This window comes from Scomber scombrus, chromosome 20 (genome assembly GCF_963691925.1).
Source record: "Scomber scombrus chromosome 20, fScoSco1.1, whole genome shotgun sequence".
Taxonomy (NCBI): domain Eukaryota; kingdom Metazoa; phylum Chordata; class Actinopteri; order Scombriformes; family Scombridae; genus Scomber; species Scomber scombrus.
Genome location: NC_084989.1, coordinates 12,047,705 through 12,074,369, shown reverse-complemented (window position 1 = coordinate 12,074,369; position 26,665 = coordinate 12,047,705). Strand labels below are relative to the sequence as shown.

The 26,665-nt window shown below is 40.0% G+C and overlaps 1 protein-coding gene across 1 annotated transcript in view; it reads left to right on the top strand.

Annotated features, from left to right (window-relative positions):
* sema5a (sema domain, seven thrombospondin repeats (type 1 and type 1-like), transmembrane domain (TM) and short cytoplasmic domain, (semaphorin) 5A) overlaps positions 1 to 26,665 on the top strand; it is an 88,651-nt gene that overhangs the window by 11,037 nt on the left and 50,949 nt on the right. Inside the window, exons 2-7 of the mRNA XM_062441578.1 lie at positions 3,087 to 3,186; positions 6,631 to 6,676; positions 15,124 to 15,186; positions 18,478 to 18,576; positions 23,594 to 23,807; positions 25,158 to 25,443. Of these exons, the coding sequence (XP_062297562.1) occupies positions 3,087 to 3,186; positions 6,631 to 6,676; positions 15,124 to 15,186; positions 18,478 to 18,576; positions 23,594 to 23,807; positions 25,158 to 25,443 (808 nt within the window). The remainder of the gene's footprint in view (positions 1 to 3,086; positions 3,187 to 6,630; positions 6,677 to 15,123; positions 15,187 to 18,477; positions 18,577 to 23,593; positions 23,808 to 25,157; positions 25,444 to 26,665) is intronic.

Here is a 26,665-nt window from a genome sequence, read left to right as displayed (position 1 = left end):
CTCAACAGCCTTGGGAGAGCCCATCTATGCTGCTTATGAATGTTTATGAATGGTCCTTGGCCTCATCACACAGGGCCATAAATCCTGTGTGCTGTTGTGTTCAATTAGAACCTTTTGCTCCCTTTGTGCACTCCAACAAATACCCTCTCTTCACTCTTTCTGTCTCACACATGCAGGCGAATGCATGTGCACACACACGCACACTCCATCACCCCGTTAGCGAGCTTCCCCTGGTGAGTCAGGGAGATTTATGGGGAGGAGCTGGGTTCGTCAAGTGCCGTCTTCCCCCGGGGGGTGTCACAGCTACATTTGTATGCCAGGGATCCTCTCGATGGAGTAAAAAACAAGCCCAGTGCAACCAAAGGATTGGCACATCCAAAATGTTGTGTCTCCCACCAGAATAAGCGGAGCAGCAGTCATTAAGCAAAATGAAATCTTTGCAGTGAAGTTGGTTGTGGTCTCCCAGACATTAATTCCAGCGCAGCTAATGAAAATGTATTAGCGCTTTGAAACCTGAAGTCAGATGCACGGTTCGTTTTCTTTTTGCAGTTTTTCTTGTACTCATCGCTGGAGACTTGAAAGAGAACAAGTGGAAAATGTCTTGAGATGACATTGTTTTGTTTGGAGAGTCAGAGTTTGGTCCCCATACGTGAGCAGGAGAAGGCAGATGTTCTTTGGATGCTCACGTTTTCTTGCTCTGTTTGTCTTCATTTTAAAATGCTCAGAAATCCCACGTTCGTCACCCAAACTACTCCCTTTTGATGCAGTCAAGGGAGAGCGTGCTTTCATTTGAAATGCTGTCTGACAGGTGTGCCTGAAGAAGCAGATAATGTGTTTTCGAGGAGGATATTCAAGCTGTCCTCTCCCTGTGTTCCGGCCCTGATGGAAAGCTCCCTGGTAAATTAAAAAAGTCCCTTTGAAATTTTTTGCCTGGAAATAGCTCACAAATGCAATGATGAATGATTTAAAATTGCTTTTGCAACCATTGCTAAAAAACTCAGCCTTGGAGTTCTGGCATTTTGTTTAAAAATATTCTTGCATGTACTAATTTCTAGCATTGTGGAAGTAATGTCCCATTTATGTTAAAGGCTCATTGAAGTGTAATCTGATATTTGTATACAGTAGTAGTAGGGTAAGTTATGACTAAGGATCAGGAATGTGATGAGCGATGGAGAGCATATACACCACCATAAAGACTGATTGACCACCCTTGACTAAACCTATCGGGTAACCAGACGGTAGACAGTCTGTCCACATAGCTCTGCCTTTGATTTGATTGGTCAAGGGTTAATGGGTTGGGCGCCATGAGAACAGGCATGTTGTGGTGTCTGTCTGGGATATCTCTCTCTCTCTTTCTCTCTCTCTTTCTTTATGTGTGTGCGTGTATAACTATTCACCATACATGACAAGATCAGTTTCCATAACAAGTAATCTCATTGGTCTTGCATGATCCATGCACAATATACATTTCCACAAACCACTTAATAACAGTTGTTTTTTAATGGTATACAGAAATCAAAAAAACTTCCCACTGAGGACAGAGCATCTAAATTTCAGTATTTTGTACATAGATGATCTCATGTCTCACATTATTTTGGGGATTTTAAAACCAGGAGGCTGAGCAACACTAATGTGTGAGTGCTTTGATCCGTGCAAAATGTTCTTTTGAATGAGTGACCTTATCAACAAAGGAAAGCGCAAAACCTTTTTGTTCTTTATTCAATCTCCTCTTCATTTTACTCAATAAGTGGGCCCATTTCTATGCAGTGGAATGTAAGAAATTGTATTAAAGAGTTGCAATAACAAAATATGTTAAACTTTGTGGCAAACAATGCTAAATGCACTTCTTGCAGCCTTCATACCACATAAATCCAATCATATACAATGTATATGCACACTCAATTTTTAATGTCCTGTGCAGGAAGAATATTGATTTGTTCTAAAAATTGGGGCTTCATAACATATGAGACAAAATCTTAGTTTATTGTAAAAGAGACGTTTTTTTTGTTTTTGTTTTTTTTACCGTTAAAGCACGAAATAGGACAATACTCGAATACAGGTAATTGTAACACATTACAAATATGTCTTAAAAGAATACAAGTACTGTCAGCTGAAAGTTTAAATGAAATATACTTAGTTACATTGCACCACCTGTGCTCCTGCTCAAATTACTGTCCATGGGGAGCTCTGGTGTGATTTGTTTTGTCCGCAGGCCACTGGTTCTTCACTGTGAACTGAAGCTTTACTGATCTGAAATAACATTATGTTAAGCTGTAATAAAGATTCAGAATATCACTGGCTTACATGGTTGGTACACAGACACCCTGCAAAGCAAATTTTGGGAGCTGCTGGTTTTACTGATGTTTAGCAACACCTGTTTGCAACTGCCAATAATGTTTAGCACCACTGCCCCATAAATAGAGGCCAAAATGTTTAATTATAGTTGGAAACACCTCCACTGCTTTCTTGCCTCGTCTGTAATTTCAGTCTAGTGTTGATATGTTGTGTGTTTTTAAGGTATGTTGTTGCTTATGTTTTATTGTTTGATTCTTGTATTATATTTTACACTACTTTTATGGTGTATTTCTTTAAAAAGTTCATCCTTGTGGAGAACTTTGTGACCTTGATCTGTGAAAGCTGTTATATGAAATAAAGTTTAGTTACTTACTTAATTCCAATCTCTGCTGTTTGGGCATGTACACTTGGGCTATATTCTTAGTGAACATGCTTTAGTTTGATTTGTAAATGTAGCTTCTTGGAAACCTCTAAAATGATTCTAATGCAAAATGCAAATTTGACTGCCTCTATATTTATACACCAGATGCTAAGCATCAGTCAGTCAATGTAAAAGAGCAAATAGGTTTTCCCCTAAATGAATAGAAGTCTAAACAAAGCAGGAGTGAACAGAACTGCAGACTTTCTGTTATTGTAAGTCTGGTCTGTAAGAACGACTCTCTGAGTGTCTTAAGAAAAGTTACAGCAACCCTTTGAACACAGCTAATTCATCAGCATAGCTGTCATCTGCTGTCTCAAATTCTCTACTCTGATTGGCTCACTGTTGTTGTGTCCTGTGGTGTCGTTGGCAGAGATGGAGCCGTGGATCTTCAGGTTCAAGGCAGAGGGCACGGTGGATTACTCACAGCTGACCTTTGACCCAGGCCAGAACGAACTAATCGTCGGTGCCAGGTAACCAATATGTGACTTTGTTTTCTCTTTTTCTCTGTCTCTTTCTATCTCTGTCTCCCATCCCGTCTCCTTCTTTTGTTGTCTCTTCTTTTATTGTATTTCCTTCCCTGCTTTTTCAGTGTTTGTTGGTGCATTGCATGAGTAATGATCAGTTTCTCTATAGATGCCCTCAAAAGCCAGAGAGAAATGGCTTTGGAAATTGTTTCCAAGTCAATTGTCTTTGTCAAGCCCAGCTGCGTGTGTGCATGTGTGTATGCGTGTGTGTGTGTGTGCATGTCTGCATGTGTGTGCATGTGTGCAGCTTCTGTGTGATCGAGACTCTAAATTCAAAAGGGAATGCTCCCATTTAGTAAACACTTTTAACTGTGTTTTTCTCTATGTGCATGTGCATTTGTGTGTCCTTTAATGTGTCGTGTGTGTCGGTGTAAGAGATGGGTGTATTTACTCGCGACTGGAGTCTCTGGTTGATTCCAGATGAAGTGTGCTCTGCACTTCTCTTAATGGGTTAGTTGTCAATACAAATATATATATATATATATATGTGTGTGTGTATATATATATATATAGCTGCACTATTTTTTTGACGCGGGATTAACGCACGCACGTTCTGTTTGACCCTTGGCCCAGCCGGTAGTTTGGAAAATAAGGAAGCGATGCAGCAGTAACATTTTGGATAACAAGCAGAAATGGGTCTTATGCATGGCAACTTCAGCTTCAGAGCCCTGCCAGATGGTTTTATCAACAAGACCAAAATTATTTGCATTTATTGTCGATGTGATTGAGTAACCACCGGAGTACGTCTGGTCTCAAATACCACCTGCTGGCCAAGCATATAGCTGATACAGAGAGACCTCCTCCCACTTGCCAAAGGCAGACCCTTGTCCTCCACAATGTTAACCAGCCTGCATGCTGTATCCAACAATTTAACTACCGCTGTTGAAAGTTTGTTGCTTGTAGAGTTGTTCATGCGTCTCAGTTCCCAGCCTTTGGCGAGCAGGAGGAGGGCTCTCTGTATCAGTTTGTCATGTTATGCTTTCAGCATATTTTTTGAGCATGCAGTACAGTATTTCATTGTTCTGGATTGTTTCAATAATAAACATACATTTGCATAAAGCAAGCATATGTGTCCTCTCCCATGTTGATAAGAGTATTAAAAACTTGAAAAATATCCCTTCAAAATACATTTAGAACAAATAAAAAATGTGCGATTAATTTGCAATTACTTGTGAGTTAACTCCAGACAATCATGCGATTAATTGGATTAAATATTTTAATTGATTGACAGCCCTAACATAAACACACACACACACACACATACATACATATATGTATATATATATATATATATATATATATATATATATATATATAATTCAGCCAATTCTATCAACGCTTGGTATTTGGAGCGCCCAAAAAATCAAATAAGAGATTAAGTTCAATTCTAGGTGCCAACTAGACAGCTCTCGAGTGTCTCACTGTGAAAGGAGATGTGGTTGGATGAATGGCTGCAAGCTGGGTTGGAAGTATGAGTGATAATGGAAGGAAAGAGCGATCGATGCAAATATCAATACAGTAAAACGGGGGGCCATGGCCTTGCTGAGACCTGGCTGACCCACTCTTCAGCAGACTGATAGATCTCTGTGAAAACCTTTGTATGTGTATGTGTGTATGTGAAAAGGTGTGCAAATACATTTAATGAGTGTAACTTCTACTTCTAACATGGACTTTATGGAAAACCATTGCCTGCTCTTTGATTACTGATATGAAATAAATGGGCTCAAAAAACAAACAAACAAAAAAACAGACATGCTAAAATCTTTTAGTTACACTTCTGAAAAAAGTTGTTTTCACTGGAAAATGTTACCAAATTTAAAGGATTTTCAGTGAAAACAAAACAACAAAATATTTGTAATACAGAAGTCTATATGATGCATATAGTCTTAATTGTCCAATCTTATATGATCTCAGTCTGGTAATGATTCATTTTGGTTTTAGTAGACAGCCCGACACACTGGACTTCATTCACTAATATGTGCGTAGAAATTCCCAAATTTTGAATTTTGTTCTTACCACCATGCATATGTTAGTGAATCAGAATCATCATAAATTGACAGGTGCGTGCCCACTCTCAGCAATTAGCATACTACCACATGCCTACTTCTCTGTATAAGAAAAGCTCTATTGACACAGTGCAGCAGTGAAGAGAGCTGTCACGCATTGCAAAAAGGGCTGTGATGGAAAACTTTACTGCTAGTGAAATGCAAACAATAGTTTCCGAAATAGAAGCCATAAAAAGGCAGATTTCATGGTAAACATGTCATAGGCACAACCGTTATACAGCCTTCATACCTGTTGCACCAATACATAAATGTGTAGAATTGATCTAAATAATTATCTACTGCTAAACTAGGTGTGTGCATCGTTTTTCATCTCTGGGGAAATTAATCAGTGTCACATTTCAGTGTGGAAATTCCATTATATAAACTATTGTCATCAAAAAGTGGGAATGGGACATATTTAATATATGAATAATTTCATTACATTTCTGATGATGATTTATGGATAATTATTATTAGCGATTTCACACTTTAAAATGTTGCATATTTAGGTCCAATCTTTTTTCTTTTTTTTTTCTTTTTTAAATATCTGTGATTCTGATATACTGTTTACATTCATACATTTTGAGCACAGATTTCTGCATATACGCTGTTTGTGAATGAGGCCCATTGTTGGTTAGTATACAAAACATTTCTCTTGAGAGGGCATTCATTAGAACTGAATGTTTCTTGAAAAGTTAAAAAAGGCCAATGAAACTATTTTATTTGTGTCTTGCAAATTTGAAAAGCTTCAGGCAAGGCAGGACAGGCACTTATTAGAGCGTGGTTTCACTGCCAGGCTGTGATATTTTTCTCTCTCTCACAGTCTTACTCTCTCCTGCTCACTGTGTCTCAAACACACAAAACTCCAGGAGATAATTGCATAAAGCATTTCATTTTATCAAGTCTTTTTTTCTACCTCCCAATTATTGTTTAGAGAAACCTAGATTCGGTCAGTTGCTGTGGCGGTTGAATCCAACCATTCCCAATGAGTACACTGACTGAGGTTAATTTTAACTTCTAAGTGGGGAAAACTTTAGAAGTGTCAGATGCTGTAATTATAAGTATGTCGACATCCCCTAAACTGTTTTTCACCTCCCCACTTTCTATTTAAGCACTATAAGTCTGTATGAACTATTTTTTGAAGAGGAAATTCCTTTGTACTGGTGGCACTATGGAGAGGAGGGGGTGAAGATGAAAGGACTACAGAGAGAACAGAGATAAATATTGTACAGAGCGTTGACCTTTGAGCTGGGATACTGTAACATCCACACATTTTGTGCCTGGTTTATTCAGTATTACAGAAAATGGCTCCATCACCTCATATGCTTCCATCTTTTCCTTTCAGAAATCACCTCTTTAGGCTCAACCTGGAAGACCTGACACTGATCCAGGTGAGTACTAATTCTCTCTAACTCTGTCTTTTTGTGACACTCCCACAGTCTGACTCACACATTTTCCCGAGTGAATATGTTCTCTTTGGAGGAGGCTCCATCTGCTCATACCGCTCTTACAGTCAGGCTGGCACAGGCATCCAGAACGCTGCCTGCCTCCGACAAACACCATGCTAGTCGTAGCGGGCTGCCAGCTCCCACAACTTAAAGCTGTTACAGTAAAATGGTTTAGCATTTCACATGTCACAACAACTTCCCATCCGGTGGAGTGACAGTCGGTTTGGTCGACAGTGCCGTGGGTTGATACACACAGGGAGGGAAAGAGTTGGTATAAAGTCTAGTCAGTGCTAATATCCTTTATGTTTAAATCCAATTTAAAACTGAAAACGGCATATACTCTGCAGCTGTACTTCGTTGTTACTCTTCCACTTTTTCTAGGGTATTGACACAGCGTACAATTTTTTGATATTATGCTACCATTTTAGTTAAACTCTTCTGCTTCTTTTCAAGGTGAGGTCAAAAGTTTTAACATCCACAGAGAGAATCAAATAATATGAATTACTGAACATAGATTAAAGATTGCTAACCTCAGGGCTAGAGCTTTTCCTTCTGCCTCTGGTGACTTGTAAAATTTGCACAAAACATCCATAAATAGAATCAGTGCTCAAGGTAGCAATTATGCTTTTTTTTTCAATCTGTCTTTCCTTCCCCTTCTCCCACATGTTGTCATTCACACTTTTTTTTGCATCCTTTCTGTTCTTTTTCCTTTTTCCCCAAGTCTTTGAGCCCACATGCCCTCCTGCAGGGCTAAGCATTTTGTGACCTGCTGAGTTACCATACAAACATTGACACATATTTCTAGGTGGTAGCAGCAAGGCTTATTTGATGGTTTGACAACTCTTGATGTTTGCCATTTACACCCTGGAAAACCAGGGGAGAAGATGAGGAGGGAGAGATAGAGAGGAGTGAGGAAGGCTGGATGGAGCAAAGGGAGAATGGAGGGAGCAGTGTTAGAAATCTGCCTTGAAAGGAAAATGAGAAAAACGGTCATGACAAAATAAGAAGACTGAATTTGTTGGATACAAAGGAGTGGAGGGTGGCACACACAAATGCATCAGGGAGCAGTGAGACAACACAGAGACAAGGGGAAGAAAGCAGAGAAACCCCCCATAGAGAGAAACAAGGATTCATGCGAGGCTGGTCTTTTGTGGCCGCTCACTGGGACACAGATGCTTTTTAAAGATGCTCTGTGCCATCTGTGCACCCAATCATCCCTTCTTCTTTATTCCATCCTGCGCTCGGCTGGCGCTGCAGAATCAGCGAGGAGATTCCACCGACCCAATCAACCCCTCATCTCCAAGACATCTTCTCTTTTAGAGAATAAGACCTGATAATCCCTGCCAAGGCTTGGGGCAAATTTAAGATGACCTATGCGCTAGTCCCTGCTTTGCATTTGACTGGACCAGGGCTGTAGAGTCAAGGAGAAGGCTAAGTTCAGCAGCAGGAGTTTGAGGAGCATTCTACCATTCATATTCTTCCAAAATCTTTTTCTTTCCTTCCTTCTTTTCCGTTTTTCATCCTGATATAAAACAGGAGATTAATTGCACAGAGATTTGGTTGCCTCTCTGTCTGGGTCTACATGTAGCTATTTGTCATTCTTATTCTTGTTGGATATGAAAGACTGTAATGAATTTCCCCTTTGGCAGCATTGCTTCACTCACATTACATGCATTGCTGATTGATCAAATAGATTTACAAGGAGATATGGTGCAGAAAGTGCCAGAGTGAACAAAGAAAGTTTCAGCACAAATAGTCGTTAGTTGTTCAGTGTGTTTTATTTCGGTTGCACGGATGTTCAAAAGAGTTGCATGAGATTTTTTTTTCATGCAAAAGGAAAACAAGCTAAAAGCTACACCTACGCTTGTCTCTCTGATTTCACCCCATCCCCGTGTATCAGCCCTGTCATATAATGCCCGATGGCAGCGATTTGTTCTTGCATGGCTGGCAGCACTAACAGGGAGGCTATGTGTGCTTTGACAGAACACAAGGCTTAGCGCCGGTGTAATACAAACAGTCTACAATATGTTAAAGAGGTGAATATAATTACCATATGATCAATGACAGCCTTATCTCATCTTCCACGTACATGCATGACACATTTATGAAAGCAGTAAAAAAGAGCCACCAAGGTCTTTTACAGCATGAAGGCAAAAGGAATGCCATCCACCTCTCCTGCCCTTGGATGCAGTATGATGAGTTGTTTTCAAGCATTCTGCGACAGAAAATGAACCCTTAATACCTGGTAGTCATATCATTATATTGTGGAGGGTTTAGAGAGTTGTGACACTTAGGGTGGTAGCTAAACACTGCTGGTCTAACTTGCTCTATTGCACATATCGAGTTGAGACTCTGAGATCGATTGAGCATGAGCCAAGCAAACATAATCTCCTCAGTAAATGCCCTCCTTGCTTTGTGGTAATAAAAATAGAGAAAAAGCCAAGAACATCAGAAAGTGGAGAGAAAGAGGACCTTTATAAGAAAAAAAAAGTGATGATCTGAGAACTTTCATTGCCCGTATGTCTTCTCAGGCCACCCCTTGGATTTAGTCTTCAATAAGTCCTGAGTACAAAGGGTTCAGTCACTTAGGAGAGATGTAAAGATTTTTCTGAGGAACTATTTACAAGACAGGGAGATACTTGCAGAATCATAAACAGTATAAGTAGAAAATCTTCCACATTACACACATTTGCTAGCATGTGCTCAAACTGAGTGGCAATCGGGGGTTGAAGTGGGAAAAGTCAGGCCTGGAAACATGAGTCAGCTCTCCCTATGGCCTTGATTAGAGTTAATATCTGTTACTTTAAAAAACATTTCAGCAGTGTTTCAACAGCCTGAAGAGGCCTCCCTCTCCCTGTCAACCTCTACCCTCATCCTCACTGATCTGGAAAGCATTGTCAAGAACAAAAGGTGGATACGTTTCTCCTTGCTCCACTTTCAAGTGGAAAAAAGAAGACACTTAACTCTGCAATATGCTCGACTAATTAGAGACTCTATAATATAATTTAGAGCTACCATAGCCAGAGAATTAGCTGTAAAAACAGCAGCCACAAAGCATAATTTCTTTCCTCTGTCCAGGTGGATCCCTCTTTATATCTCACATCTGTTCAGTTTTGTCCTTCTGCCCCCTCTGTCCCTCATTCAGCTCCCTGCCCTCAACTCCTGCCAGCCTTGGGTAAACGTATCAACGCTGGCACCACCATTATCTACCTTCTGTCGCCCAAACACTGATGAATTGGCCCTTCTGCATTTGCATTGTGTTTAGTTTCCCTTTGTGTTGCCTGGGCTGATGAATGGTCAAGCAGGCTCGCTGTACCACTCAACCTTGTGTTTCTGTGCCTGTGAACTCCTCAAAAAAACTCCTTTGACAGTGTTGAAAACCCTAATACAGTAGTTTCCCCCTTCTCATTTTAGACCCATTTTACCCTTGCACACCTGGTCTAATAACAGGCCACACACTTTCATGCTGCCCCTGAAAGCAGCTGCAAAAAGATCGGCTTGAATTCACCAAATGCTAAGCAAAACTTTAAGAGAAAACACCCCTTAAGAATCCATTATTAGTGTGCTGCTTCCACACTAAATCGAAACAGGATGCAGACAGTAAGGCTGAGTTTCCACAGAAACACTGTGACACAGCATTAGTCAATAAGCTCTGGGATGAGCAGGATCAGTTGTTTACCATTCAATAAAGCACCAGAGGAGGAGAAAATAGTGGTTATTCATTTCAGTCCCTCTCCTCCTCCACTGGCAGTCACATGAAAACACCAGACACACAGTAGCAGTTCCCTTTGGCAACAGACACTGTATGGTGTTGAGACGTATACTGCGCCTCCATTTTTCTTTTCTTCTTCTCATACTGTCATGTTGTTAGGAAGGAAGGGAACTCCAAAGAAAACAATAGGCTCTCTCCAGCCTCAAATGTTGAATTTAATGGGCCTGTCTCTCGTAATTACATTTCGTCAGGCAGACAATTAGCTCTGCTAAGCAGTAGCTAACAGAGGCTGTCCTCCATAGCTCTGGAAGCCTTGCTAATTCAATTACTAGAAGCCACTAACTTGGCCATTTAAATGCATAGGAAAAAAAAGCATCAATGGGATTGGAGATGCAGATACCAGCACGCTCACTGATATCATGGAATTTGATGCCACATTTAAGCAAGAGTGCTGTGAACCTTGGGTGATGGGATCACGAGTGGACAGCGCTGAATAAAAATGTACAATACTGCCGAGACACATTGTGATCCGATCACTCAAATCACTTGCCAAGGTGGTCTGTGATTTTTGACCACATATCTTATTAGTGTAAGTGCTAATGAGTCTTGATCCATCACCAACAAGGATGTAACAGGAAGACTGACAGCAAGCCAACGCCAAATGACTTTGTCCTATCAATCTCAACAGTTATATTATGTGTGTCAACTGCTTGAAACATTTTTTTTTTTTGTTAGCTAGCCCTTGCGAAAAAATCTGGCGCTTTTCTGGCGACAAATTGACCTTCTAGCAGAAGTGACATAGGCAGTAACGAAATCTGAACACAAGTGGTCAGCTGGATACCTTGAAGACACATGATAGACACAGGTGTGAATGGCGATGTGTCTCAGCCTTCCACTTGTGTTCGGATCACCAAAACACATTTTAAATGTTTAAACAGCCCTGCAGTAGTAAGAGGCGCAGTAGGGGGTCACTTCAACTCCAATTCATCTTCTATGCTGCTATGATGATATGTGTAGTAACTCAGACCTACACACTTGCTCAGACATGACATCAAGACCAATTTCGTGTGTAAATCTTTCAGCAGCTTACATCAGCATACATCAGTCTGAATAGTAAATATTGTGCCAGCACATAAAAAGGTAATATCAGCTATTCATAAAACAGATTAGATTTCCCCAGCAGGATTTGTCCAGCTCTTACTCGCACCCCACCATCTCCTTGTAATGAGACACACAGCCAGTCATTTCACGAAGCCAGACAGCTGTCAGCAGAGAGTGTGTTCTCCGGACCCTCTTTATGCAAAATATATTCAATATCATGTCTGGAAACAGTGCTGTTTTGGAATTCAGCTCCATGGTCTCTCCCCCGTCTCACTGACTACTTCACTCTGCCCACACTGTCTCCCTTGTTTTGGTACTGGCTGACTTCTTAGTTGGACTGTTTTGTCTTTGTTGTTGTTAGGTTTTTTTTTTCCTGTTTGTCCTTTATTTTTCCTGCGTCTGTCCTTTCCCCTTTTTCTGTCTATCTCTCTCCCTGCCCACTCTGTCCCTTGGTATCTCTCTTGCACCCACCTCATGTTGACAATAGCCCCTCAGTTTGTAGGCTGACGAGAGACAATGGTTTATCTCTGAGGATTACACCCATTACAGGGGACAGTAGAGAAGGCAGACACACAGACTATACAGACAGTATCTCCGACATTTTTTTCTTCAGCTTCCCTGTAATACAAATGACTGCTAACAATTGTACCACATTCCATCTGCCTCCTTCTAGATTTACATATCCCTATCACGCTTTACTTGTTCAAAAGATAATTCAGATATATTACATGTTTTATTTTCATAATTTTGGCCATTATAGCAATTGGCAACAATTGTAGCTACCAAATTAATCTGGAAATGGGCGACATTGCTAAGGGGCTTTCCCACAAGGCAAAAAACATGAAAAATCAAACAATTGTAGATTCTTCATCAGCTAAACTTATTTTAAACTGGGAAAAATTATGAACAATAAACTGTCCACTTTTATAATAACCAGAGACTATTGACCAACTTTCTTGTTTAATTTTGATCTATCGTAATTGTGCTCATATGCATTCCTGACCAATGACTTATGCTCCCTTTTAGTTTTGCCTCTAGATAAAGTGGTTATATAATGTGGATATATTCTTGTTTATAATCTTTTTGTCGTCTTGCAGCTCAAACTTTTTATTAATCATATTTAATTATAGTGATTTTCCTTTGTTCACAGATCTTAACATTTACCAAAACCAATACAAACTATTATGTCTTCAAATAAAGCATGATTATCCTTTAAATGTGTATTTCCTATTTCATCCTGGATGCTTTTCTCCGCATCCAATAACAGTGCCGTAATAGATTTTTTTTTCCTAATTTGGGCCAGTAACCATAATACTAAATTAGATCCTGGTCATCTTCTTTTGTCTCACCTTCTTTGTTTCCCCTCTAAGCCTTTTTCTCCGTCTCCTGGGTGACAAAGCCTTTTGTAAAAAGTCATTGTAATGCAGCTTTCTCTGATAAAGCCAAGAATGATTATTTAACGACAGCACATTCTACACATATTTCAGCTCAAGACAGATATATCTTGGCTGAACAATAGCACGTTAATGAGTTTTTAATGTTTCTTAATGACACTGGCACTCGTCTTTGCATGACTGTGATTTTGTTCTTTACTTCGGACCATTTGAGGCAGGGCAGTCATATAGGGCGGCTTTAGTGGTCAATGAAGCCAGCACATCCCCTCGCTTACAGGCTTACGGACATCACCTTCTTCAGGAGCCATAAAGTTGATGTCTTAAAGACGTAGTGAGAATATGTGGTACTCAGAAAAACTGCTTTGAACTATGTTGGATGATGATAAATCACATAATCGCCCCATAATGATAAAAGCAACCACTTTGCACCCATTAATGTGATCTCACATTGTAATTTTGTATTGTATTATGATTGATTTTTACATTGAACACGAGGGAGTAAGGTTTCAGGCCATTAACAGTTTTCATTTTTTCTTTTTTCTTTTTTTTATCCCCCCTCCCCATGCGATTAGTTGAAAGCACTTTCAGCGCCCACATTCAATTCAGCTGGGACTGGCTGTGCTGCTCTATGTGCAGGCTGTGTTGCTTGTGCTGATGTGTGTGGTTTGTGTCTGTGGTGGCTGCCCAGCCCCAGAATAGCCAGCTTTGGCCTGGAATGTGAACTGACACACACACACACACAGAGAGAAGGAGAGAAGCCAGCTCCCATTAATACTCCATATCTTATCCTCCCTGAATAGTACCACACACCCTAAGCTTTCTCCTCTCTCAAAGACTACTGCCTATGTGTGCATTTATGTGTGTGTGTGTTTGTGTGAGTGTGTACATACAGGTGTTTCTTTACTTCCAAAAGATGGAAAAGACAGAAAAGCAAAGGCCTTTGTGTTAAAACATACAGAGGAAACTCCCAGAGTGTTCTCAAAGAGAAAATGAAAGAAGTTCCCCTAAGTGCTGAGGGGGGTTCAGCTTTCTCCCCACCTCTTGTTCTGGTATAAAACAATCCTGATACCAAGGTGAAATGTAATATTCTCTTTCAGTTAGTGATATTTACTATATTCCCATAGAGAGCGAAGTCCTTCACCTCTGGCCACTAGCCAGGTTATTACTTCAGGAAAGTCGCTTCTGTGTGACCAAAGAGAAGTTGAATAGTTTAGCTTTTTGGAGACTTTTCGTGACTTGGCGTTAAGCGTATTATTGTGCCAGCCAATTTTCTGTTAAGTATTCCTCTCTCTGACAGTCATACGGACCTGGTGGCACTGACGACTAGTTCCGCCTGTCACACGCGTGAGTGTCTTAGTGGCCGTGCTGTCTCGAGGCCAACATTCATTTCATGAATAGAGAACTTTTATCAATGAAAAAGCCCCCGAGAGGTCATGCTGAAATTAAACAGTAGAAATCGGAGCATGCTGGTGTCCTCTCCCTTGGAGGAGATGAGTCAAGGTTTTATCTCCTTATTCCTCTCTCTCTCCTCTAGTAAAATGTAAAAGGAATCCCTCTGTTTCTTCCTCACATGTAAATCATGTTGACATCCTACTCTAGGGACTTGCATGTTATGTCTTGAGATCCCTCCTTTTCCCTCACACATAAATCAAATTGGCATCTTGCTCTGTGCGCACTTGCCTTCTCGTTTCTTGAGTTCTCTGCTTGGTATGCACCTTAATTGGATTCTGTGTCTGTATTTAACATAGCTTATAAACTTGTGTGTACTGTATGTGTATGTGTGTGTGTGGGATTGAGGGTACAGTGAAGATGTAATGTCAAATTAATTTACCATAAGCTTCTGTTTTAATCCATTCCTCCCACACCTAAATCAAAGAATAGTCATCATATAGAAATCCATGCTGCAGCCAGCATATCAAACTCATCGCATTATGGTTTTCAATTACATTTTCTAACTGTGTTTTCATGTCCTCTGTGGCAATGTTATTGCCAGGCTATCTCAGACAAAGTCACCAGACATCAAATTGACTTCAAAAGGTGGTAATTGTGCCACAGTTGAGAGCTGGGCATTGTTTTGTTTGGGTTCCCAGAGTGGCATTCAGAGTGGTTCATGGTGAATTTTTCTGATGTTTGCTTCTTCTTGATGAGAGCCTTACACTAATTTTCTCTCTCTCTCTCTGTAGGAGGCTGAGTGGCACTGTGATGAGTTCACCAAGGGAGCCTGCTTCAGCCGTGGAAAGTCTGAGGTGAGTTTAAGTGATGTCTGAGCATTTCAAGTGCAGCACTGTTATATTGCTTGATCAGACTTATGTCATGATGTTGAGATAAACAAGTTTCAGTATTTGTCTCGTATTTAACAGAAAAAAACGATTCTCCTCAGCAGGACATGTACTTCACATTTAAGCTTGGTTGTTACTTTGCAGCTAACTGAAATTGTTGGTTTTGGTAAGGCTGTTTAAAAGAGGTATTTCAATTATGAGGACTGTACTGATATTAAGGTTGGGTCTCGTGAGAGACAGATTTTAAAAAGAGATGGCCAAAATGAATGCAGGATTGGCTGAGATATCATCACTTGTAGTCCCTATATGGGTCAAGCTCCAATTTCCTTAGTTCCTATGCTTACCACAATGCAATTTCATAATGTCCCTGTGTTGGATGGCCTGGTAAATTTTGAAATATCTTTCAAACTCCACACCCTGTTTGTAATGCAAAAGTCTACAGCCACACCACTTGCTCTGTGAGACTGTAGTTATGCATCAGTACTTTAAGGTAAATGGCATTAGCATGCTATTGTGTTTACCATGTTACCACACTGGATGAAAAGTCAAGGATCACCAAACTTTTTAGGAGACATCATCAGACACATACAGTATGTCATTTACAATTTTTTTGTGCCAATTCGTCATGTTGATATTTCAGTGGATAATTGAAAACTTTGATCGATCCATATTGCGTTCCTTAGAGCAGTGCCACCAGTGTGGCTCAAGATGACCCTGATGACATCATGGGTTATTTTCTCTCGCTGCAGAGCCTAGAAGATGACTGCTAAACTTGCAGTAATACTTTGAACTAAAGGCTAGGAAGCAACCACCACTGCTAAACAACTTTCTAAGCTGTAATGTCCAAAACAGCTGATGAGTGTTTGATATTTTCCTGTGAGCTTGGTATAAAAATAACACATGAATGAATGAATGATGTTTACCAGTGGAACTGGATGCCCCAGATGTTAGACTTCTCCAGCAGTGCATCAGTGCTGCATAGTAGTTATGGCTATAGAATTTAAATGTTACATCTTACAAAGACAGAAATCACAGCTCTTCTGACCAATCAACACACAAAGTGATGATGAAAACAGGTGATGATGAAAACAAGTGATGATGAAACATATTAAAGCCTGAAAGCAACATGGAGCGCATTTTTCAGCTTTAACATAAATAGTCACCGGAAATCCCTGCTTTGTAAGTAGGATTGACCTGAATGAGGATTTAAATCAACTCGTAAAGTTAGAAAAATCCCAACCACACCTTAACGCATATGTATAGACCTTACACAAAGGGAGTTCCTATTGTTGCAGCAGTTTCTTTTTGTGCAGAAGTGTATGTTTTTGTTTGTGGTTAACTACCAAACAGCTGGTTTAGAGCTGAACTTGACTCGTAGGTGAACTGCCCAGCCCTAATCCCTGGGTGTGTGTGGGTGTGTGTGGGTGTGTGTGCGTGCACCGCTGTGTATTTATCCTTCTGTGAAAGGTGGTTAGGGACCCATAATAGGCATGCACGGACTGGCCAGCACAAGATAGCTGTTGTGAATTACAGACCAAAGCTACCTCAGTCCTTGAGAGTTGCTACTGTCTGGCAGAGTCAAATTGTTTTGCTCACTGTTCCCTTCTGAGGATCAGCTCCTGTGATGTACACTAAGAATAGCATTAAAAGACTTCATTCTCCTGCAGTTGACAGGGCTTTCGATGGTTTATTACCTAGCTCAGCGCGCAACAATATACCATCGCTTAAGCTATTACATAGATACCGTGCCTGTGCTTTGAGTGAATTTACAAGTGATTGTATTCTTTTTTTTAACTAATGCATTCGTCCTCTCTTCTCTTGTGTATTTGATTTATTTCCATCGGGAGAAGAAAGGAGAGTAAAATTGACTTGACAGGACTTGATTGCTGCCTCTGTTTTGTTTTAAAATGCAAGAGCCAAGTATAACAGCCTGTGTATTACAGTATGGACGTGGAACATTTGTCAGGAAGTTTTCATAAACAAGTCAAGACTGTGAGGCTGGGCAAATATTAAATATGCCAGTATTTACCATAGAACCAAACTGCAAAGAAGAATTGAATTATGCAAAGCCCTCACAACCCATCCCAATCCCTGCACACACGTGTGCACACACACACAAGCCTACAGTACATGCTGTTCAAGCAGAGATATATATTCGTACATAACAACTGTTAACTGCACTAATGCACACATCTTCAGTTTTGAACAGGCACACACATAAACACACACACACTTACTTAGGCTGTGCTTAGCACCAGGAAACAAGCTGTTTTACGAGTCAACCTCCATCTTGATAGGGGAAATAAAAGTCCCTCCCCTCCATCTCTCCTGCAGTGCCCCCCACTCCTAAATCAGGACCCTTGAGAAGGAGAGGAGAGGGAGGTCGCCCTGGGCACCTCGAGTGGCTCAGACAATAGCTGATTTACAAGGTTTTAAATTTCTACGAGGGCCCCTCATCAACCCAGCCATGGCCCCTTTCAGATGACGGGACCCTGCAAGTTTATAACCTTGTCCTAGGACAAAAACACATGCCGTTCTCTTACATGAATACTGACTGCTCTTGTTACATTTGCTGTGAGTTTTGTTGATGGAAATCTCCAGCAAACCTCCATGAAACCCTGACGGCAGTGTTGAGAGTTCATGACGTTCAGTGGCAATCGATCATTTGATCAATCACTCACTCTGTCATTACCGCTTTATTTGCTGCACACTTTTAGCCAAGCTGAATTGTTCGCTTGAAACCCAGGCCAAAACCTCAGAGGAGGAGTGAGCCAAGAAAAGAGTGGTGAACGTGTACTTCACCATAATTTAGAGAAGAGTCTTGAATTGACTAATGTAGAGAGCAGACTCAAAAGAAACATGATTGAATTAACTATATGAGCGGCTACATTTTCATTTCACTTTTTTGACAAGTCAACAAAGCCGATGCAATTTTCTAAACTAATCCTGAGTGGTCCTCTCCCACGCCTGCTGCATTTATCTGTTCTCCACCTCATTCAGATCCCTCTCCAAATCTGGTCCCTGTTGAATTAAGATGTGACATGGCTAAGCCGTGTGGGCATTAGCCTTGATTTGACTCTGTCAAGCTTGGCCACGTTTTAGACTAGCCCTCCTGTGGTTGCAGGTGTTTGTCTCATTTATTGGCATAAAGTGTAATTTTGTCCCGCTGCCTAATGCTGCTGCTTGTCAGTGGATAGATAATGGTGCGGCTGCTAACTGCTAATGGCGATATGTGTGTTTGCTGCTGTGTTTCAACAGGAGGAGTGCCAGAACTACATCAGGGTGCTGCTGGTCAATGGTAACAGGCTGTTTACCTGTGGAACCAACGCCTTCACGCCCATCTGCACCAACCGAACGGTACTGTTTGTACTCCCTTGTTTTTTTGCTTGTTTCTCCTCTGCTTTTTTTTGACTAGGTTCACATGGGTACTAATTATTCTTGCCCAATTAATGCTACTGTTACTATTTAAGTTATTTAAGTTATGTCCCATCTGTTTGATTTGATTATAGTAAAGTCATTTTGCATATTTGTGTTGGCGGGCTTTACTGCTGGCATGTTTACTGTGGGCTGTGCAAGCTATTATTACAATATTATCTTATAGACCACAGTACTGCTGTTGTGTTATTAGTTTTTTATGTTGTAATGGATTATTTCACAGGAAAGTGATATTTGAAAATGAAGTCTTTTGTCTTTTTACTACGATAGCATTGAGCAGTTCCCTCTTCATTATCTGAAGTTTCTCCAACCCGTCTATTCACTGGATGACAAATGCTCACATTAAATACAGGGAAATTCTGAGATAATAGAATTACATTACAGGACCATTTTTCTCATTATTTACATTCAATTCACAGTGATAAAGCACTGCTTTGTCAAAACTAAATGGAGGGGAAAGAATAAAGAAACACGCAAGGTTAATTAAAGCAATAGACATTTTAGGAAGCGTGTGTACGTGCTATCTTGCTGAGAGTTAGATGAGCTAGTCTAGCTCTGCCCAAAGTTTAGAAAACCCACCTACTAGCACCTCTAAACTTCACTAATCAACACATTACGTCTCTTTTGAGTAATCCATACAGAAATGTAAAAATGTTGTGGTTTTGTAAGGAAGTTATACACCACTATTCCTAGGTTGGAGCAATCCCCCGAAGTCTGCGAGGCTGCCAGGCAACAAGCAAAAATTGGAGGAGTTTTCTGTCACTATTGTCCAACTTTTGCTGTAACAAGATGTACTGCGTTTGTACAAATTTTTCTGGGACAGTTATGTTGTTCACTGAGAAAAAATAGCCTTTCTATCCCTCATAAGTCTCCCATCCATGTTGAAGTGCAGTATTAAAGTTGACAGCAGCCATAGTTGCTCAGCTTATTTTTCTTTTTCTGTAATATGTGTCACATTTGTTAGTCAGTGCTGACTGCAAATGGATATTATAACACATGTCACTCCTGGAATACAATTTAATAAGTCATTATCTTGGAAAAACAGTGATTGTTTTGTCAAGCTGGGTGAGCCTGATAGTATAGCAAATATGGAACTATCAATGTCAGAAGCAAAGGTCAAGGTTGATCAGCACATTTAATCAAGGTGTGACTGAGGCATGATGTTAATATCACAGGATTTACTGAATGATTTTTCTGTTGCTGCTATGCAGTCAGGGATGGTAGACTTATTTCGTATTAAGTCATGTTAACTCATACTGATCAAAATATTGTCTTAAGCTCATTACTCCCAGTAATCATAGTCTACAATAAACATACTTCTTGTCTCATCTGTGCTGCTATGCCCCTCTTCTTGAGTCGTTTCGATGTTTTCACCACTCTCTCTCATGCTTCTACAAATTCCCTTTAGCTCTTAATCCCATGTTTTAAAGGGATGTTTAGTTAAAATATTCAGTTTGAGTCGCTATTGTGTTTCAGCAGGCTCTTGACACAGAAAGGGCACGAGATTTCTATGTGTATTAACCACTGGTTTCTAACCTTGTGCTACCCTTTCCTTTTTATTACAAAAGCATGCAGCCCTAATAACCATGTTTCTGTGTAAATGAAGTGTCAGCATAGAAACTTTTTAATCCACTTTTGGTAGTGACACTGCCTACTGAAGTAAAGTATAGACCAACATTTTAAATGTCAAGAGTACTGTGCTTACCTTACAGCTATCGGGCCATGTCAAATATCTGTGTCAGTCTCTTGGGTTTCATAGGAGGAGGAGGCAGGAGTTTACTATTAAGATGACATTTGTTTTTGTCCAAAAGCACTGCATCCAAAGGTCACAGGCTCATAATGACTGTTTACCACTGTGAAAATACATATAGTTGAAATGTCATGACATTATTATAGCAGTATTTCATCAAGCGCTGTCATATTTACCCACTGAACGTCTGTTAATATGAAACACTAGTTGGACACAGCAACGGCAGTGGAATCACGCTCGGACAAATTTGCTATCAGCGGTGATAGATGAACAGAGAGGGTACAGAATATTTTATTAGTTTAATAAGCGCTGTGTGGTTACAGATTAAACAGCTGTAATTTCACTGATTTTTAGACATGCTGCCACTGATGATGATGACAATAATGGCGATAATGATAGTGATCATTGCTTTCCATGGGGGAGAGAAGCAAGGCTGATGCTTTTACACAAAAAAGAGCATTTTTTGTAAAGAAGAGGCTGTGTGAATGTACTGTTTGGTTTCATTACAGAGTGATGAATGTGTGGATATGTGTGTATAGTATTTTGCCAAATTGAATATCAAATTAATGAAATACATTAATTTTTACTATAAGATCTGTAGAAACCCCCAACACACACTATCTGTGTTATCACCAATGAATCTAGGAAAGTTTTCATAATTATAATTAATAACAAGAAAATATGAAATCAAATTTACTGCAGCAAAGTTTCTGTGTTGTGCTTTTAAAAAAAATAATTCTTCCACTTGCAGTATAATTGCAATTTTAAAAGAAATGTTTCATACTTTATTGGTTGGAAAATATCTAAATTGTAAACTTCACAGGGATTTCCATATTGATCTACTAATGATGTTCGTATGATCAGAGTGTTGAGTTGCATTATTGGATGCAGTGATAGTGAGGCTTGTGACAATAAAGTTGAATATAGTGATTGTTTATTTTTTATTTATTTGGCTCTCACCATTTTAACAGCTATTTGTCCACAGGAACAAATACTACTGAATTACTAAAGCAATGACATGTTATTCACAATTTACAATGTTCACTCACCTGCAACTCCATCTGTAGACTACACAGTCCACATTACCCATGTCTCTCCATCCAGGGCCTCACCCAAACTCAGCTGGTTCTCATGGGATGTCGTCACTGATCAGTGGTTTGGTGTTTTGTCTGTGTGATTACGCTACTCAGTCATACAGTTTATGCCCCTTCCTGACTGTCAAATACACCAAAAATCAGCATCAGTTGGTGGAAACCAATCTTATCGTTGTGGGTTTCAGCGAGTCTTGAGGTTTGTCCCAGCTTTAATCTTAAGATGAAGAGTTGGCACAAATCAAAGAAGTTGAGTTTGATATCTACTCACACTTGCATGACAGATAACTTCAAGGATGGGTCATTTGCTAGCCATCCACTGTGGAAAATCCTGTCTGCTAACTGATCTCGAATTACAGTTGCATAAAAGTTATGGCTAGATTTCCTGTTATGGCATGTAACTAAAAATTCTCCCAATAGCCACAACAGCATCTCAGTAGCACTTCACATAGCAACCAGCTGGCTCTCACAGTGAACTGTTTCTGAAAAGTCTCTATCGGAGGCATTCAAAGTCATTTCAGTGTCCTACTCACACAGCTGCTTGCTGTTTTACAAAGACGACTTTCATCTCGCTTCCTCAATCTGCATTGGATGCACTGCAGTGTATCTTTTTTATCACCCTTCTTCTTGTTTTATTTAAAGACCCAGTTGACCTAAACACGTCTATTCCGGCCCACAGAATAAGTCCTGTCAATACCAGGCTTTCATCTCAGGCTGGCAGAGAACAGACAGAGCTGCACTGTTTTGTTGTGGCCTGGGTGGAGTAGAGGTGGCAGGAGTTAACAGAACCCTTGATCCAAATCGACCGGCTCCAGGAAATTGGCCAAAGAACTCGCCTTTTTTCCCCCAACACACATGCTGAATTGGGTCTGGCCCCCTGTGTGGAAGAGCTGTCTACAGATTATTCAGTGACTGGAAATGTGAAAATGTGAGAGGAGAAGAGAGATTGAGACTTTCCATCTTTCGAGAATGTGCTGTCACTAAGGGACTTCTACAACCAGCGATGAGTCAAAAATATGGAATCTTGATTGATAGAGAAGTAATTGCAAATAGAGTAATTTTAATTATCATTTGGGGATTTTAAAACCTAACAAAAAAGTAAAGTTTTTTTTACACTTAGTGTAATGGAGTTTCCCTCAGAGTTAAGTTGAACTTGGAAAGAAGCACAAACCATGAGCTAATCCCCATATGCTCTGTTTACGTTTGCATCATAAAATATAATTACATCTCGGATTTAAAAAATGTATTGCTCCTTTTTCTTTTCGAGGCTGAGTCACTGAGCTATGGCCTTTTTTTTTTTTTAAGTAGGAACCAGTGCAGTGTGTCAAGGCTAAGTCAGGGTCATGCATGTATTTTTAAGTGCAGAGCTGGATTTGGCCTCATATTCAAAGACAGAGAGCGAGGGAAGACGGCATCTCACATCAAGCCTCTTTTGAACACAGAGAGGCTTCTGAAAGATGTGGTATAATAATGTTATAAGCAACTAAACAGCTGGTTATCCTACACAGACATCAGAAAACAAACCAAGGAAATTGTGCAGCTAAAAGTAATTTGATTTAAGGAGCCTGTGTTAGGAATTTTATTGGTTTATTAACAGGTGGTTTCTTACCATTGAACTTGGAGCAGCTGGTCTCTTTGTATGTTTTGTGCTGCTAATGATTCCAAATGTTTTCTCTGATTATGTTCCTTGCTCCTGAAGGTTTCGCTTGTATATATCTTTGTGTGTGTTTCACGGTAGATGTAAACCAAACAAAATATAATGAGATGAGTGTATTTTTTTATCTGCACCATTTGCATATTGGCAGCAACAAACAATGCATTACCAGACTTCTCTGGTTTGCATTTTAATGTTGCCCTTTGATACGCTGTCTTATATTTTTTGGAGGTTCTCTACAGTGATCCATTTCTATAACAAGAAGAAAATGCATCCTATCCCAGAGCATATTGCATCTTATTGCTTCAGTCTCTCAAAAGATACTCCTGTTACAAATAATCAATCGTTTTCTTTTAGCTGTGTCCAGGCAACATCTGTGTCTTGTCAATACCTATTTCCCCTCTTTCCATTATAAACCGTCCACTCGGCTTCTCTGTGTTGCAGCTGACAAATCTGACCGAGATTCACGATCAGATAAGCGGAATGGCTCGGTGTCCCTACAACCCCCTCCACAACTCCACCGCCCTCATCACCTCCAGTGGGGAGCTTTACGCAGCCACGGCTATGGACTTCTCTGGGCGAGACCCTGCCATCTACCGCAGCCTGGGCGGCCTGCCACCACTGCGCACCGCCCAGTACAACTCCAAGTGGCTCAATGGTAGGGAGCTGGGGTGCAGATGGAGATGACACAGTGTGTATAAATGGAGAGGAGTTAAAAGTTGAGCAGTTAGATAAAGATAAAGATAAAGAGACATTTTTAAATAAAAAGAAACACAAATGAGGAATAAAATTGTCATTTGGCTTTCCCACTTCACAGCAATTGAACATCAGCGCTGCAGCTGGTGGGGATTCAGTGTTTTGCTCAAGGATACTTAAGCATGGCAGATGTTTATCTGACATGGGACTTAGAATCAGCGTTCTCTAGTTGAAGGATTGTATTCCTCCTCAAATCACCACTGTGGCGCACCAAGTAGTGTAGCAAATACTGGAAAAGAAAGGCCTCTCCCCATAATTGCTCTGTTGCCTTTTGTCAATAAAACTATTATTTCTAAAGTTACTAAGCAACTAGAAAATCTTTATATTTATCTCACTCTTTCTTTGAGTAGCATAAAATTGTGAATTCTTCCAAAAATCAATGTCTTTCTTCCCTGAAAGCTCAGACCTACTTCTAGCACTAACTGCCTCATGAAGCCTCAGTGCAGAATGGAGAACTTCAGACAGCTTATGGTGTCCAGCCTACAAAGGAGCAGGTCAATCAGTGTCTTGTCAGCAAGTGACTTTTATCTGATTCACATTTAAGCTAAATTGAAAAAATAAATTAAAAGCCACTACATACATTGCTTCGCAGCAACCTCTGGGAAAAGGCTTAATAACTAATTTTATGGCGAATTGATTTTTTTTTTTTTTCTGTCTCCCCCTGCACTGCCCTCCAAAGGTGCATAGGAGAAGAGGATTGAAATAAGGGGGAGGGGGAAACACTTTCATTTAAAGATGAATTAAATCACTGCCAGCGAGAATAAAGTGCGCGGTTTAGATCCAATAATGTCATACATAAAGATGAACGCCTTAGCTGTGACAGTGTCGTGGAGTTCGCATGTTTCAGAAAGGGTGAGAGCTATTATGCTACGACTGTTTTGGTCATTTCTCATCCTAACCTTTAGGTTTGGGGAATGAAAAATGAGTTTTCTTATTACAACACAAAGCCATTAATAACATGGCCTGTAGTTATTAATCCCGATCACCTGCTGTTGTGTGGGCTGCACACTCGCTCACACTGTGAGTCAGTCAGTTGTAACACACATCCATCCCACCCACTCTCCTACTCCCTCTCACTCCCACCATCTTAAATATTTTCCTTTTTTGTATTTCTTCCTCCTTTCTCTGCACTTCATCTGTCGTTTTTGCTCTCTTCAATTCTTCTCTTTACTTCTGCTTTCTTTTTCTGACATGCATTCTCACATTCATTTTTCCCTGCTAACTTCCTCTGCTGTTATATCTCCTTCAACAGAACCAAACTTTGTCTCCTCCTATGATATTGGCAACTTCACCTACTTCTTCTTCCGCGAAAATGCGGTGGAGCATGACTGTGGTCGGACAGTGTTTTCCCGTGCCGGGCGCGTCTGTAAGAATGACATCGGAGGCCGCTTTCTCCTGGAAGACACATGGACCACCTTCATGAAGGCCAGGCTGAACTGCTCACGTCCAGGAGAAATCCCCTTCAACTACAATGAGCTGCAGGGAACTTTCTACCTGCCTGAGCTGGAGCTGCTCTATGGCATTTTTACTACCAATGTGTGAGTGGAAATTTAAATAAATAAATAATAATAATAATAAATAAGAAAATGACGACAAATTCCAATTCTTTGGAAACAAACATACTTTGCTAAACATCTTTATGTGGTTTGATTTAAAGGGGATCTATAATGTTTTTTAGGGCTGCTGATGAAGCTCTGCTGATTTGGTGTAGAATGTTCCATTTCCTGTAAATTCTTGTCAATTAAAATCTCCCATTATTTAGTCATTTAAAAGCTTTTAATATGTAGCAGTAAAGCAGAAAATGTTGGTTTTTGTATCAGCGGTAACTTACCATGACTGATACAGCTGCCCTTTGGCAGGCTTCTGGAAAACTGGCCAATTAGAACAGACTGGTCTCTTCGGGAGGCGGGACCTTAAAGAGACAAGAACTAAAACTGTTTTTTTTTTACTGTGAATGATGCAAAACTATTCTAGTGGAGTCCCAGAATGAAATTATAGAGCATTTTTCTGTTGACAAATTCATTTTCCATCAGTTATTTCTTTGAAAATTATTATAATTTGCATCCAACTTCTTTGAAGGAAATCCAGCTTTAGTAAATAAACAGTCTAAGTCAATTATCTTTTTTTTTTCAATTATCAAAGATGTTATTGTAGAGCCAGTTACATGGTTCTATTTGATAGTGTGTATACTTTGCACTGTGATGAATGTACCAAATGTAGACTCTGTGCATCGCATGTGGATATCATTTGTTAAAAATGCCAGACAGATTTTCTGGTTTTGAAGTCTTGTTCTTAATGCACCTAGGAAATAGCTTCATGAATAATTCAGTGCATTTGGCATCACATCACACATGTTTGTGTAAATAGACAACTTGCCTGCATACATGTTAACTTGCCATGTGACCTTTTTGCACCATGCACACTGACTACATAAAATGTATTGACACATGACATGGCTATGTGGATCTTCTGAATTGCCAGTAGAAATGTTCTCCTACATACACCCAAAACAGCAACACTTAAACAAGTTGTTATTTCAATTTAAATGCTGAAAGAAGCTTATCATCATTTACTGAAAGTGCAGTCGGTATCATGCTCATAAGAGATGGTACGCAGCCATGGATAAAAACTATTACTTTCACAAACATTACAACCCTCTTCTTTTTGTCTCTCCATCTTTCTTTTTTTTCTTTCCCATACACACAAACATGCACTCATGTGCACACAAGCACGCCCACAGACCATTATTAAAAGCTGAGT